This window comes from Pelodiscus sinensis, chromosome 5 (assembly GCF_052426305.1).
Source record: "Pelodiscus sinensis isolate ZL-2025 chromosome 5, ASM5242630v1, whole genome shotgun sequence".
Classification (NCBI taxonomy): Eukaryota; Metazoa; Chordata; order Testudines; family Trionychidae; genus Pelodiscus; species Pelodiscus sinensis.
The window spans coordinates 22,299,329-22,314,674 of record NC_143056.1 but is presented as its reverse complement, the minus strand read 5'-3'; the positions used below and the strand labels follow the sequence as shown (position 1 = coordinate 22,314,674).

At 43.3% G+C, this 15,346-nt stretch overlaps 1 protein-coding gene across 1 annotated transcript; it reads right to left on the bottom strand.

Moving 5' to 3' along the window:
* Positions 1-2,846: 2,846 nt before the first annotated feature.
* LOC142829038 (uncharacterized) lies at positions 2,847-9,683 on the bottom strand. Its single transcript, XM_075926107.2, has 5 exons — positions 9,103-9,683; positions 8,304-8,371; positions 6,453-6,506; positions 4,452-4,511; positions 2,847-3,471 (listed from the first exon to the last, which is right to left on the bottom strand). The coding sequence occupies exons 1-5, from the start codon at positions 9,206-9,208 to the stop codon at positions 2,911-2,913; spliced, it is 849 nt and encodes a 282-aa protein (XP_075782222.2). The 5' UTR covers positions 9,209-9,683; the 3' UTR covers positions 2,847-2,910.
* Between the last annotated feature and the right edge of the window lie 5,663 nt (positions 9,684-15,346).

Sequence of the window (15,346 nt, the reverse complement as noted above, 5' to 3'; positions counted from 1 at the left end):
CAGTCTCCATCCCAGACCCTGCCCATCCATTAATATCATGGATGTGTGTGGCCATTGGCCACTTTCCAAATTCTTGTGTTGCCTACCACTGGGCTAGGATTTGGTAGAGGCAGACACTGATATACTATGAAGAATCCTCTGGTCGTTTAAGCTTAATTTACATCACACGCTTCAGGGGTTTTCTATACACTGTACCTCAGCTTTGGACTTGGCAAGTTCAAGGGATGGACTGTGAGGCCTAGATTGTGATGATTCGTTCATGTCTCTGATACCAGCTGAACTAATTAGCAGCTGCAGAAATAAATCCCAGTGAGCAAGAGTGTAGGTCTTTCTTCACCTCGAATTTGTATGAGAAAAAACTTAGCAGTCAGAGTTAACTAGCCTTTGGCATGGTGACCTAAAGTGTATGGAAGAACAGAAAACACCAAGGCTACGTCTAGACTGGCATGATTTTCTGGAAATGCTTTTAACGGAAAAGTTTTCCATTAAGTATTTTCAGAAAAGAGCATCTAGATTGGCACTGACGCTTTTCCGCAAAAGCACTTTTTGCAGAAACGTGTCTGTGCCAATCTAGACGTGCTTTTCCACAAAAAAGCCCCGATCGCCATTTTCACGATCGGGGCTTTTTTGCAGAAAACAAATCTGGGCTGTCTACACTGGCCCTCTTGCGCAAAAGGACTTTTGCCTGAACGGGAGCAGCATAGTATTTCCGCAGAAACACTGACAATCTTACATGAGATCGTCAGTGATTTTGCAGAAATTCAAGCAGCCAGTGTAGACAGCTGGCAAGTTTTTCCGGAAAAGTGGCTGATTTTCCAGAAAAACTGGCCAGCCTAGACACAGCCCAAAGAACTTAAAGTATCACTAACTAAACAAGGTGCCTGGTGCTATGGGGACAGTCCACAGAGGTAGTGGGAGCCACTAACCCTAGTGTCAGTTTAGTGTAAGCTTTGACACTACTGATTCAGTACTTCAAAGTATATCTGTTAAACTGTGGCAAGGGAGGTTTAGGTTGGACATTAGGAAAAACTTGTGTCAGTGGTTAAACACTGGAATAAAGTGGGTTGGGGGAGGGGTTGAAATCTCCAGCTCTGGAGATATTTAAGAGCATGCTGGATACACATCTACCAGGGGTGGGATGGATCTTGGAATGGACTTGGGTTTGGGCATTTGCCTGCAAGGGCCTGGACTTGATGACCTCTCGAGGCCCTTCCCGTTCCAGTGTTCTATCTTTGAAAAATCAACATTGTTGGTGTCTCTAAACAGGACTATGCATCACAGTGAAGAGTAATAATCACCATTTTAGTTATACGATGAAAGAAAATTGAGCAGAAGCATGTTTATTCACAGCAACTTTCAATATTGGAGAGTCATCTAGTATTACATCAAAGCTCTCAATAAATTTGGTTTTCCTCAAACATGAGTGCAGCCCCAATCAAATTTATTAAAAGAAGCTAAACCTTTAGCCTACCCTATTTTGAATCTCATGAGCACGTGAAGAAATGTTATATTCTTAAATATAATGTGGTTACAATGTGACCACTCTTTAAATAAGTATTCTTACTCCTGCAACTTGTAAGCTCTAGCACAGTAGTGAGTCTAAAGAATTCATAATTAAGGTAGAATGTTAGTGAACTTAAGCCAGGAAGGTTCCTAATTGATATTTAATGGAATACTTGATGTAGACTTATTTTGTGTCACATGCTAGCCTTCCCCCTCACATCCACTTTGTGAAAGTACAGTTAATAAGGAAGAGCAATGAAATTCAGGCTTTGTTTAAAGTAGTTTAATTGTAATAAAAGGCAGGATGAGAGATCTGAGATGTTTAAAACAGACAACATCCCCATAGATGGTGCTACTACTGCAACAAAATACCTCTCTTGCACATAGGTAAATCCCATACCTACTTATGTTCACTTGCAGACAGTTGTAATAGTACTGAGTAAAAGAGTTCTATGAAGCCCCTTTTTCCTTCTCTAGTACCTACCCCATTCCATACAAAAGGTAAGGCAAAACAGGTGATAATTAAAACTACTGCTCTTCTGGTTCAGTTCTGTTTTGCAACTGGATTTGAGAATGAAAAAAAAAATCAGCTTCTCATAAAGGAAAAATAAAAACCCTTCATTGTAGAAGAACTTCAACTGTTGGCACTTACATTATAAACCCACACTGGCATGCACAGCACTTGAGAGGGTTAGACGAATATTCAGTTAATTTGTCAACACCAAATAAAAATGTAAAGTCAGTTAGACCCTGCAGAATGAATGCTGAGCAGAATTATTTGCACTTACAAAACTTCTGATGTGTGATTTGAGGTTTTTGGCAATTATCCATAGCTGAATCTGCAAGTGACCATTTATAGTAGAAACAAAGCAGCTATAGCAAGCAGGGACAGGCCACAGTGAAGATGGTGCAGTTACTGTGAAGGTGAAACACTATGATGAGTGCTTAGTCTACATGTACAGAATTACCAACTCTCTTTCAATTTAATTATAGCCATGCGATGCATTTCTCCAACCACTATTTCATGAGAAGGCCTGGGCCCCTAACAGCATAAGCATGTATACATTGCTAAGGCATTCTATCTGCTATAGCTTAAAGAAATGCATAACTGCTTGGCCAAAACCTGGCCAAACTCCTTGGCCAAAGGTGCAGGAGTTGAGTTGCTGGGGAAGAACAGGACTGAAGGCAGAGTCTTTTATGTTGCATAGGATCAGGTTTTATCATAACTGCTACTACTACAGCTCTGTATTAGCTACAGTCTTCCTACACAGAATCATTAATGTTCTGTAGGGTACTGCTAGATCTAGTTAACATTTTGAAGTCTTAGCCCAAACATTCCCCCTGTTTAAATGTATAATTCAGTAAATAAGAGCTGTTCCCTGTCATAATTAGCATGTATCCCTTAAATTAAGTTGCACGCAATTTCTTTCTTCTTAGCTTTTCACTAATACCCTCTACAAGTGGAAGCCCTTGTTTTCTCTTCACTATTAATTGGTCACACATGTTTTCACCATCAAACTTTGCTAACATGGGTTGTTGCAGAGGAGTGGTGACCGGGCTTGCTAGGGCTCCTTCATATTTTGAAGGCTCAACATTCATGAGTAAGGAACTGTCTGATGTCAGCCATATTGCGGAGGCAAGTGCTGCAGAAGTTCTGGACAGTTCACATGGCCCGGCAAGTCTTAGTGGAACATCACTTTTCTCTTTAGTGATAACTTCCATCGGTTTTCTAAGATCATTTACTGGCTGCATATAGACATCACAGATTTCTGTTACTGGGGGGACCCAGTTTGAAGACAGATGGGGGGACTCTAGGTTTTCAGAAGAGTAAATGTCTCCCTCAGCCACCATCTTTGGAAAATTGTGCAAAGATGTAACTCTGCTATAGTTCATATCAGTAAGAGAATTCAAACTACAATCTGAATGGGTTGATGCTTCTTCTGAATCACCATCATATGGATCTAAAAACTAAAACAAATAGGTCTAAATAAAGCATATTTCTCTATCCACCACCTTTCACTGCTGCAATACAGGCATTCCCTGACTTACGCGGATCCGACTTACCTCGGACCCGCACTTACGAACGGGGCTTTTCTCGCCCCGGAGCTCGCAGGCGGCAGGACCGCCCAGAGTGCAGCGGTCCTGCCACCACGTCCTCTGGGGCGAGAAAAGCTGCTCCGGGTCTCCCTGCTGTGCTGGGGGAGTCCCCCCAGCACAGCAGGGAGACCCGAGCAAAGCCGCACAGGCGGCGGGGTCCCCCCCCTCTGCGGCTTTGCTCCGGGGCAAAAGGAGCAAAGCCGCACGGGCAGCGGGACCCCGCCGCCTGTGCGGCTTTGCTCAGGTCTCCCTGCTGTGCTGGGGGGACTCCCCCAGCACAGCAGGGAGACAGGAGCAAAGCTGCAGAGGTGGCGGGACCTCTGCGCCTCCGCGGCTTTGCTCAGGTCTCCCTGGTCTGCTGGGGGTGGAGGGGGCGCAGCTAATGCACCCCCCCCCCCCCAGCAGACCAGGCTTTTGTTGCGGGATGCCTGGGGTAGAGCAGCTAGGGTGCTGCCAGGTTGGTCCTGCGGGGACCTACCCGGCAGTGCCCCAGCTGTTCTGTCCCAGGAGTCCAGATTCAGCCGCTGTTGAAACTGATCAGCGGCTGATTCTAGGAAGCCGGAGGCAGAGCAACTCTGCCTAGGGCTTCCTGTAGTCAGCCGCTGATCAGTTTCAGCAGCGGCTGAATCTGGAGCCAGTTCCGACTTACAAACAACTTAAGAACAAACCTATAGTCCCTATCTTGTACGTAACCCGGGGACTGCCCGTACTAAGAGATCATAGTAGACAAATACAAGCAGCATTTACAATCAATGCATCCACCCACACAACAAGTTGAGCAACTGTATTTTTGAAGGATATTTAAATAGGGCTGCTACATAATGAAATATCAGAAGTATATAAAAACTTACCTGAAGTAATTTATCGTTGGCTTTCTTGAGGACTCCTTCAGTAAGTCTGCTAGGCAGACACTGTTTAAAGAAGTATTCCCATCAGACATTTGTAAATACATATGATCTCATACATGGTTGCCAGAAGTTCTTTCTACACATTTTTATGTAGAGAAAAGAGATTCTTATTTCTTTTATTATAAGCTATTAAATATATCTTGGAATTAAATTTAAGTGCTCTAAAAATTGCTGCAAGAGTCTAATAAAATGCAGAAGAAAATGTAGCACCACAAAAAACACCGTAGCGAAGCTAGTTGTAGCAATGGGTATTTGTACTGTATTTTTAATTACTTGTACAGAATAGATTTGATGGAATGGAATGAAGGGAAGAAAGATAAGTTTCTGTGGCATCACAAATCTGCTCAGGTTATGACTCCTTTCTATAAAAAAATGTAAGAAGTTAGAGATTGTGTCATCTTTCCTTTTGTCTTCCTTGTGAGCTGCACCAATGTTAAATACTGCTGCCACTTTAAAAGTTTGATACTTTTCTTGGCTTAACAATCATTTCAGTGATAAGCAAGTTCCTATCAAACCCTCCTTGTGACTTATAGCTGATTTTAGCACCAACAATTTTTGTATTGATGCGAGTCCTCCAAGGAGTTATTGGAAATAAGGTGGGAAAACATATGAATATCAAACAGGAAATACCCTTTCTGCTCCTGTGAAGGTATGAAAATCCTCTTAAGTAGGCAGCCATGATTGTCTTAACACCCCTATCATCATCATCCATGGCCCAAACAGTGCACTTGCCCAGCTCTCAATGAAAGCAGTCAGAGGACTGCCCAGAAGATGGGCTTTTTTGTATCTTCTAAGAGGAGACGGCATCTACCTCTGGTCAGATGCTTGGTGGGAGAACTTACTTCTGCCTCCCTCTGCCAGTCCCTACTTTCAGCAAGCCCCACAGAGCTTGGGGAAGAGAAGACAGATTTCAGCAAGACACTTATTACATCTCCAGACAACAGAGGGGGGCAATATTTACCTGGTGGACCTTCACAGTTAGATTCTGGAGTTTTATACCCACAGAGAAATATTCACACTTTCACAACATGAGATTTACTGTTTTCTTTATGTTGCATTCATCAAGGTAGTAAGTGAAAATGGTTGGGGTTTTTTGCTAAATGGCAGAAATTTGGGACAACTGTTGCCAGTAAGAAAGAAACTCAAATCTACTCTCTACTGCACTCTGCTGATTAATAGAGAATACGTTTGGGCTGTGTCTAGACTGGCAAGTTTTTCCGCAAAATCATTCCGATTTTGCAGAAAAACTTGCCAGCTGTCTACACTGGCAGCTTGAATTTCCGGAAAAGCACTGACGATCTCCTGTAAAATCATCAGTGCTTTTCCGGAAAAACTATGCTGCTCCCATTTGGGCAAAAGTCTTTTTCCGAAAGACTTTTGCATGAAAAGGCCAGTGTAGACAGCATAGTTCTGTTTTCCAAAAAAAAGCCCCAATCGCGAAAATGGCGATCGGGGCTTTTTTTTTGCGGAAAACCGCGTCTAGATTGGCCACAGACGCTTTTCCGCAAAAAGTGCTTTTGCGGAAAAGCATCCTGCCAATCTAGACGCGCTTTTCTGAAAATGCTTTTAACGGAAAAGTTTTCCGTTAAAAGCATTTTCGGAAATTCATGCCGGTGTAGACGTAGCCTTGAAGTACAAAATGCAACAATTACCTGCAGAAACTCTGTAGCATACTGGAGCCCAGCTGCACAAGAGTTGAGCTATTAAAGAAAGAGAGTCACCTCCTCAGAAAACCCAATTCAGCTGTAAGTACCGTTCAACAGAGAAACTCTTATTTACATTCCACTCCTCAAACATTCACTAGTCTCAGTACCTCAACCCCCACTCCCCAAAATAATCTCAACAGAAGGCAGCTCTGAAGGGAAGACACATTTGTAGCTGAGAAGAAAGTATAGTCAGAGAGGAGGCCCCAGACCCGAGGGATCAAACAACAAAGGAAGTTACCTCGTTATTGGATTCGGATTCTGACTCTGTACTGGACTCCACTGTGCATTTTTGCTATAGAGAAGGGAAAGGAAGGACCAGATGTTTGTAAATATAAACCAGCGCAAGACTTACTTTGAAGTCAGCATAAATAGGGAACATTCTGTAATACACTTGAGAAAGTTTGCTGCTGTTGTGTTTTTCTAAATGTCTATTACACAAAGCTTACTTGTTTGAAAAAATCTCAAATTCTCAGAAAGTAAATCTATACCAACATAAAAAATTTCAGGTCAAGGGGATTTTTTTAAGTCATGGCCAAAGGAGTGGTTTGGAGTTATATCTACAACAGCAAAAGCACTTCCAAGTTCATTGAGCTGATTTTTATTTGGCTTATTTTAAATTGCATCCAAGTTATAAAAGAAAAGTTAGTATGTTTGGCAGTGTAACCCCAGATAAAGGATACTGCAGGCTTCTTGCACAAGAAACTCTTCCACAAAAACTTATTGTGCAAGAGAGCATCCAGATTGCCTGGAAGCTCTCTCAAAAGAAAGCTCTGATTGCTATTCACAGAATAGCCACTAAAGCACCTGTGCTTTTTTCAATTGGCTCTTTTTGTGCAAAACCCCAGTTGCCCGTGTGCGCACACCTTTTTGCACAAGAACTCTTGCACAAGAAGGAGTTATTCCTTGTAGAAAGAGGAATATCTACACCACAAAAAACCCTCTGTTCTGTTTTTGACTGGTCTGTGCATTTAATTGTTTTCATGTCTCCCTTATGCTTAAATTTAATTCTTTGAGTTCTAGAATGCCTAACCTGTCATGGCTGGAGTAATTGTCTCTATGGTAATTGCTGCTCCTGGATGTGGCTGGCATGTCACTGCAGCCCCTGAGTGAGGCAGAGCAGGGGGTCTCCCTATGCTGTCCTTGCCTGTAGACACCACTCCTGCAGCTCCCGTTGATCAGTAACAGGGAACTGTGGCCAGTAGAAGCTGTGGGCTCAGTGTCTGTAGATAAGGGGCAACACGTGGCACCATGGAGCCACTGCTGTCCATGCCAGCTGCTTTCAGGAGTGGTGCAGGGCCAGGGCAGGAGTAAAGCTGCCTTAACCCCACTGCTCCACCACCTGGAAACCATCTGTTAAATGGCACCCAACTGGATGCTGCATCTGGAACCCTTATCCCATTCCTGAACCGCCTCCTGCACCCAACCTCCTGCCCCAAACATGAGTGCCACTGCCCCTTAACTCCTTCCCAGAGCTTGCACCCTGAAAACTCTTCTGAACCAGAATCTTCCACCCAGGGCTAAGCCTGGTCCCCCCTCCCACATTCTGAACCCTAAGACTAGAGCCTGCACCCCAACCCCTGCCCCAGCCTGGTGAAAGTGAGTGAGAATGGGAGAGGAAGGGCGATGGAGTGAGGAGGGTGAGACCTTGGAGAGGGGTGAAGCAGAGGCAGGGCCTCAAAGAAGGGTCAGGAAGGAATTGGGGCAAGAGTATCTGGGTTTGAGGTAGATCTTAAATTACACTTAAATTGAAAAAGTGATCTTGTAGTTAGAAAGGTTTGAGACCACTGCTGTAACACCTATTTCCCTACCTTTTCCTGAGAATTCTGTGTGTCTTCTGTATTAATTCAAGCCACACCCAAAAAAGAGATTTTCATGCTGCAGATGGCAATGCAGGTGTTCAATCAGAATTTAAAGCAGTTTCCTCCCAGCCTCATTTCTTTGCAGGTGAATCAGTTTGTGTGAATTTACTAACACAGACAGTGTATGTCCATTAAATAGCATTTTGCAACTTTGCTATTCAGTCTGAAATATTAGGCTAGAAAAATCATATATGTACAGGAAAAACCAATAAGTTAAAGATAAATTTTACCATGTATTTGTGTGCTAATCTCGCTACAAAGTCTGAACTTTTATCAGAATCCATCAGATCACAGGAGTCTACCACAAAGGAGGGAAAGACAAGTTGTATTAGAGAAGCATTTCTAATAGATGATACCCAGAGGCAGCCCTCTAATACTAGAAACACATCCATTTACCACATTAGCAATTGTATTTTACTTTAGTTAGTTAAGAAAGTTTGGCTTTTACAGCTTAAAAGTATCAAACATCCAAAAATCTCACACCCTCATATCTTACCAACAGGTTGGTGCAAAAAAATTAGGACATTCAATATTGATATCATCCAGTTATGAGAAAGTAAGAGACTCAAGACTGTCATTTTGTGCACAATATGGTTTTTAAGTATTGTATGGCACTGGAAAGTGAAGAAAAATTTTCATTTATCTAGGAAGCCAGATGAGACAAAAGGCATTTTATTTCCCTAAGAGAACTCTAGTCAGGCTCCAGTAAAGCCTTATTTAGAATTAGCTGCATCTCCTTTTTTTACTCCCACCCTATCTTGAGAATGAAAGGTATTATATATTTATAGAGGACTTATAGCACCCTGCAGCAAATCCAATCAAGAAATCATGCTTAAATAAAATTTGCAATAAACTGAATGATACATACAAGTACCACCACCCACTCTAGTAGATAGAGCCAAACAGTTCATTCTGTCTCCTATTAACAGCAATGCATACTTGCCTTTAAGGAAGGGGGAATGATAGGGAAGTTGCACTGTTTTACCTCTATCACTCCATATTTCACAATTATCCTAACTCCATTCATACCTGCCCTGGGTTTTCCATCTCGGCACTTCTTTCTTCTCCTTTGCCTTTTCTCCATTGAAGCTATCCTGCTCCTAGTAGCCTCAGCCTGCTCCTGTTTTATAGGCATGACTTCACACACACACTCCTGCCTTGCCCCTCCCCACCACCCCTAAACTCCATAAACAAATATGCATTAGACTTTTATAGAAACTAGCAGTGATTTGATCCTGAGAGAACCATCTCCTTTACCATCCCTGCTGTGTATTACAGCTTTCCTGTACTTTCCACCAGTTTAGAGCAAAACTATGCCTCAAACTACACTGATTGTAAGATAAAATGAAGCAATGAAAAAAATCTTTCTATGAGACTACAAAATGGGTGTGTCACTCACTGCTAAAGGCTAGAGAACTTGCTTTTTTAAGTGGCTGCTGAAAGCCAAAAACTCCTGTAGTATATAGAAAATAAAAGGCATTGCAATTTCATATTTATATGCATATCACTTTTTCCCTATATGTTTTTAATGTAAGCTCAGTTTTGCAGGAATATGCACAAATAGAAAGTTTGGGTTTGGCACATAATGCTCCAAACACTTTTATTAAGTGCCTAAAATATATCCCAGCTGATTGCCTAAGTACTGCACACCTTTCTCATTAATGTTAGGAAAGGAGGGTTTTTTTTCTATTTTTCTACAACATTTGCATTTCATTAATGATTAAGGTCCCTGTTGTGCAAAAAGTTCAGGAAAGGCAGATTTGTGTGTCCCCGCAGAACTCAATTAGGATCAGTATTTTCAGATTTTTGTCTGATCTCACTAGGTAGCAAACTTGCCTCAAAGCAGTTTCTTCACTTTGGATGGGATCCACAAAGGGATTTAGACATTGCAGTACTGAACATCATGGCACCTAACTTCCAAGTGTCCAGAAAAATCACAGGAACAAAACACTGATCCACAAAATCAAGTTAAGCGCCTGGGCTCCCTACACAATGAAGGGGAGGAGACAGGAAGAAAACCACAAAAGCCAGCACCCTTCTGGAGAGCTGCCTAAACCAGCCAGTGGGAAATGGTAACAACAGATGTTGACCAGCCCCTTTCTCAGAGAGAGATGCATCAGGCCAGGCTCCAGGGAGGCACCTAGCTCTGCTGTGATCCACAAACGGGCACCTGCTACCTGCAGCCATTGTGGATAAGTAATGAAAGAGTGGCAGGCGCAAGAGGACGGGGCCCAGGATCTTGTACCTCCCAGGTGGGTGTCCTGACCATTGGGATACAGAGTCCTTCCTGCTCTTCTGCCCAATGACTGTTTAAGCATTTATCAACAAAGGGGAGGCTGAGGGAGCCTCCTAAGGACCCATCCCGTAGCTCAGCACTTAGAGCCTGTGAGGTGGGAGACCTTTATTCATATCATTTCTGCACCTATAGCACAGAAGGGGAAATCAAAGCTGGGTTTCCCATATCCCAGCTGAGTGCCCTAACCACTGGGCTACACATTATAAAGTGAAAGGCCAGGACACCAGCAGCATGACCAACTGTTGTATATAGGTGCCAATTACCTCCCACCCCTGATTTTTCACACTTGCTATCTGGTCAGTTTACCTCAGCCTGTGGACTTTGAACAGGCTCTGAGTGCACCTACCAGATCAGGCTCCACAGGTGCTTGACACACACCCCACCACACCCTCCCTGAACATGCTGTGCCCTTATTCCTCCCTCTGCCCCATCCCCAGCACCTCCTCCACACCATGAAAAAGCTGATCACAGTGGATGGAAGGTGCTGCTGGTGGGGCCTGCTAGTGGGTAGAAGTAGATGGGGTGCTGCTGGGGGGTACCCAGCACCCACTATTTTTCCTCCTGGGTCACACCCTCAAAGCACCAACAGAGTTGGCACCTGTGCCATCTTCCCCTGATTCATGGATCACACGGGGCTTAGGTGGGAAACAGGCATCCAGACACCTAGCAGGGACAGCAGTGCACCTGCCCACAGGCATCAGCAGGATGGTTACTCTGGGAAACTTAGGCACCCACAGGCTACGTCTAGACTGGCATGATTTTCCACAAATGCTTTTAACGGAAAAGTTTTCCATTAAAAGCATTTGCAGAAAAGAGCGTCTAGATTGGCACGGACACTTTGCGCAAAAGCACTTTTGCACAAAAGCATCCATGACCAATCTAGACATGCTTTTGCGCAAAAAAGCCCTGATTGTCATTTTTGCAATTGGGGCTTTTTTGCGCAAAACAAATCTGAGCTGTCTACACTGGCCCTTTTGCGCAAAAGGACTTTTGCCCGAACGGGAGCAGCATAGTATTAACGCAAGAAGCACTGATTTCTTACATGAGTTCGTTAGTGTTCTTACGGAAATTCAAGCGGCCAGTGTAGATAGCTGGCAAATTTTTCCACAAAAGCAGCTGCTTTTGCAGAAAAACTTGCCAGTCTAGACACAGCCAGAGGGTTGGGCAAAAGTTCTGTAGCTCACAGCAAACCCCAAATGGGTCTGAGGTATTTCAGTACTAGATCCCACCCAGCCACCCTCTGTCCCCATCAGCTGGCTTTGCTTTTGAAAATGTCTACTGCTGACAACAAATCACTAGGAATGTAAAGGGGAAGCTAACCTAAAGACCACCACAGCTAGGCACACAGTGACACTTTTCTAATTCCTCATTTCTTCCTTTTACCTGTCTCCCCCTCCACCTTCCAATTCCCTTTGCCAGCTCACCACCTCTCTCCCTCTCTTCTTCCACATGCACCTTTCTTTTCTGACTCCATTATCTTTCCCCTAGCAAGTAGGGATTGGTTTGATGGTTCTTTTGCTCTGCTAGATTCTCTTACTTTCACAAGCGTACGGAGACCAGTGAGATGGTAGAAGCAATAAGAACAGAACAGCAAGAAGGAGTTGCCTTCACAGGACTTACATACCCAAATTTGGCTCAGAGCTGAGATATGGAAGCTAAAGCACTAAGTGTCTTGGCCCACAGCTGATTTCAATATGTTTGTAATTACAACTGTTCTTTCATTCATGCAGCTCTATGGGAAAAATGTTTTTCTTACAGGAGTTGGCTTCAGTAGTAGCTGATCTATTTTGACAACAGTTGTCAGCAACTGCTCCCTGTGAACTGGTGCTTTAAAAAGTCCAAATTGTATGTATAGAGAGTCCAAAACTGAAAATGTGTGGGTGAGTCATGGCAGAAGCAGAGCAGAACAGGGCTTAGTTTTGCCTACCAAGCAGCAAGGTGGGCTAGAAGGGAAGTACAGAAACACTGTATTGCTGCACAGGACATTATTGCAGTAACAAGTTTGAAACATCACTTACTGTCACTCCTGGTGGTGCCTCAACTTCCTTGGGAAGCACTTTCCTCTCCATACAGACCTCTCTCAATTGTGATTGGTGCTGAACCCCATTAGGACTTGTACTTGCCGTCTTTCCAATGGCTTAAAGTCCTCCACTCACATGGAACAAACCAGTCATCTCCTTCCCATATTTTCCCCAGTGGTCTGAGAGATGGGAGCTGCAGGGAGCAACTCTCCCTGTCATTCAGTATGGAACCACACCTTCCCTTGCACCTTTCAGTTTGAACACACACACAAGCATCACCACACTCTTGCTTAAACAATCACTGGAGCTGGAAATATGGCACAGCTGTGCCTCAGTTATAGCATATCCCTTGGCTTGCTGGAATATTACCTGGCATGTTAAACATACAGGCTATTTGTGCATTGTGTTAGGCAGACAGTGGGGAAGACAATGTATGCAGCTATAGGAAGCTAACTTGATCTGTGCTACCACACCAAAGTGCATCTCTGGAACTGACTGGCAGGCAGAGTCCAAGCCTTGAATAATAGGAGTTAGCTGAGTTGCAGCTGAGACTGACACTAATTCAGAGGTGGGCAACAATTTTTGATGGGGCCCACTCCAAGAATTTGGTAAGTGGGCAAAAGCTGCACTCTTCTGTGTTAATGGAGGAGGTGCAGGGTCTGGGATGGAGGTTGGGTGCAAAAGGGAGCTCGAACTAAATCCAGATAGAAATTAATATACATTTGTGTAAATTGTTGGGCTGAGGCTCTTTTTGTGACCTGCTAGAGAAATAGTGCATTTCAAATCTGGGGGGTTCTGCTTCTACAGTCAGTGACATATAATAAATGTCTTACCCAGTATCAAGATTCAAGCTTAATGGGAAAGGAGCAAGTTGTACCAGTCTCCTCATTCCAAGAGGAAGCCCATTAGACTGTATACATTGATTCTATAGCTATGTCAACAAATGGGAATTCTGGCAAACCTTTGGTGAATTCTAAGAAAGCCTTTTGCTCACATGCTTTGGTGTTGTGTGGAAGCTACAAGCCAGAATAGACAAAGACCTGAGGACTCTCTGTCATATTTGTACTGGAAATGTCTCCATCTACACGCATGGTATAGGAAATTCTTCAGAATATGAGGCTTTCTATTACATCAATCCAGACTGTGAACAAAGAGACATAGTGGTGACACTCTGTACCTTAGGGGCGAGCCCTGTAGCCCCCATATTTCCTCATTTATACAAAATTGTGATATTGCAGCTAAAGCAGGCCATGTGAGGTATCGGGGAAAGGTTATGATCAGCTGAAAGTCATTTTTCTATCTAAATATGTATATCATTAACGCAAATGAAGTTATGAGAATATGTTGCATGGTTATCACCAAAATATGCTGTGGGTTTGAGAGGCACCCAGCTATTAGCTCTCCAGAGACAATGACAAGGGAAGGTAATTAACATTCAAGTGTGTACTGAACAGAAATTACCAGCCTTTTTCCAATAAGGGAGTTACATTTCAGTGATTCACCTACATAAAGCCACATGAGAGGACATGTTCATCCTTGCCTGGAGATTCAGAAATGCTCACCAGACATCCCTGGACTTGTGTCCTCCAAGCACACGGGACTAAGGGGATAAATCAAAACTCAGGGTATGTCTACACTGCAGAGCTTTTTTGGGAAAATGGACGTTTTTCTGAAAAAACTTCACTTACAGGGTATGTCTTTGGAAAGAAGCCTGCAGTCTAGACATAGCCTCAAGGGCCACATGCAGGACCTTTCTTCTGCCCCCACCTACATTGCAAGCAACAAGGACACTGAAAAGACAGTGGAGACTGGCCCAGGTTTCAAGGGTGAAACCTGTGCTATGATCTGCACTAGTCAATGGGGTAAGAAAAACTGCTTAATCTAGTTGTTGCCCAGTCTAATAGTTTAGACTGCATGCTTATATTTTATTTCTCTTGGTAACTCTGACTTTTCACCTACCACTTATAATCCCTTAAAATCTCTTTCTTGTAGCCAATACATTTGTTTAATTGTTTATCTTTACCAGTGAATTTGCCAGAAGTATCTGGTAAATGTGCACAGGTTTTACAATGACTGCTGTAGATCCACTTTTTACTGAAGTTATGAACCAATTAATAAATTTGCACTGCTCATACTCAAAAAAACAACGCAAGATTGGTCCTAAGATTGGGCCCCTTCATACCTTTAAAAATCCGGCTCTTAGTTATGCAAAGTATTTAGGTCCCTAACATCTGGGCCACAGACAGGGCCGTCCCACAACATTTTGGCGCCTGAGGCGGGGAGCTCAAATGACACCCCCATACCCTCTCACTGCACCAGCAGTAGACACAATATTCTCCACTCTGGGTCCTAGTGGCACCCCTCCCCTCCCCCACAGTCTGGCACCTGAGGCGGCCACCTCAGTTCACCTCATGGTAAGGCCAGACCTGGCCACAGGTAATTTGGAGAGCCTTTTCTTTGTCACTGCAAAGGAAAATTCATGCAGGTCTCTTTTTTATTCTGTGGGAATGAAAAAAGTAGTGTCTTTTGTGGTAAAAATCAGTTCTAAATGGTCTAGGTGTCTGATGCCCCAAATCCTCCTTATATTACATGGAAAAGTGTAGAAAAGGAAGGTGAGCAAAGCCAATGAGTTAAGAGTCTCGTGTTTTTTCCTTTTAGTGTGAAACAGAATGAGACAGTGAATAAGGCACTAGAGTAGGATTAGGAAACCAGGTTCTGTCGCTTTATATATATCTGTGTGCTTCATTTCCCCATTTCTAAAATGTCTATGATGATATTACCTTTCTTTGTAAAGCCACTTGACGTAGACAGATGAAAAGTGCTTGCAAGAGCTATTTACTGGTAATTGGCTAGTGATGTTGGAAGTAACTCAATCGTCACGAAGCAAAAATAAAAGTAAACATCTCATAGTACCAAAATGGCTGTTTGGTATTTCCAAAAATGCATGCAAATTTGT

Coding starts and splice junctions, on each gene's coding strand:
- LOC142829038 (XM_075926107.2), bottom strand. CDS start 9,208: ATGCCTATAAAACAGGAGCAGGCTGAGGCTACTAGGAGCAGGATAGCT. Junction 4,512..6,452: donor AATCCGAATCCAATAACGAG/GTAACTTCCTTT, acceptor TTCTTTAAACAG/TGTCTGCCTAGCAGACTTAC. Junction 3,472..4,451: donor CCAACGATAAATTACTTCAG/GTAAGTTTTTAT, acceptor TATTTGTTTTAG/TTTTTAGATCCATATGATGG.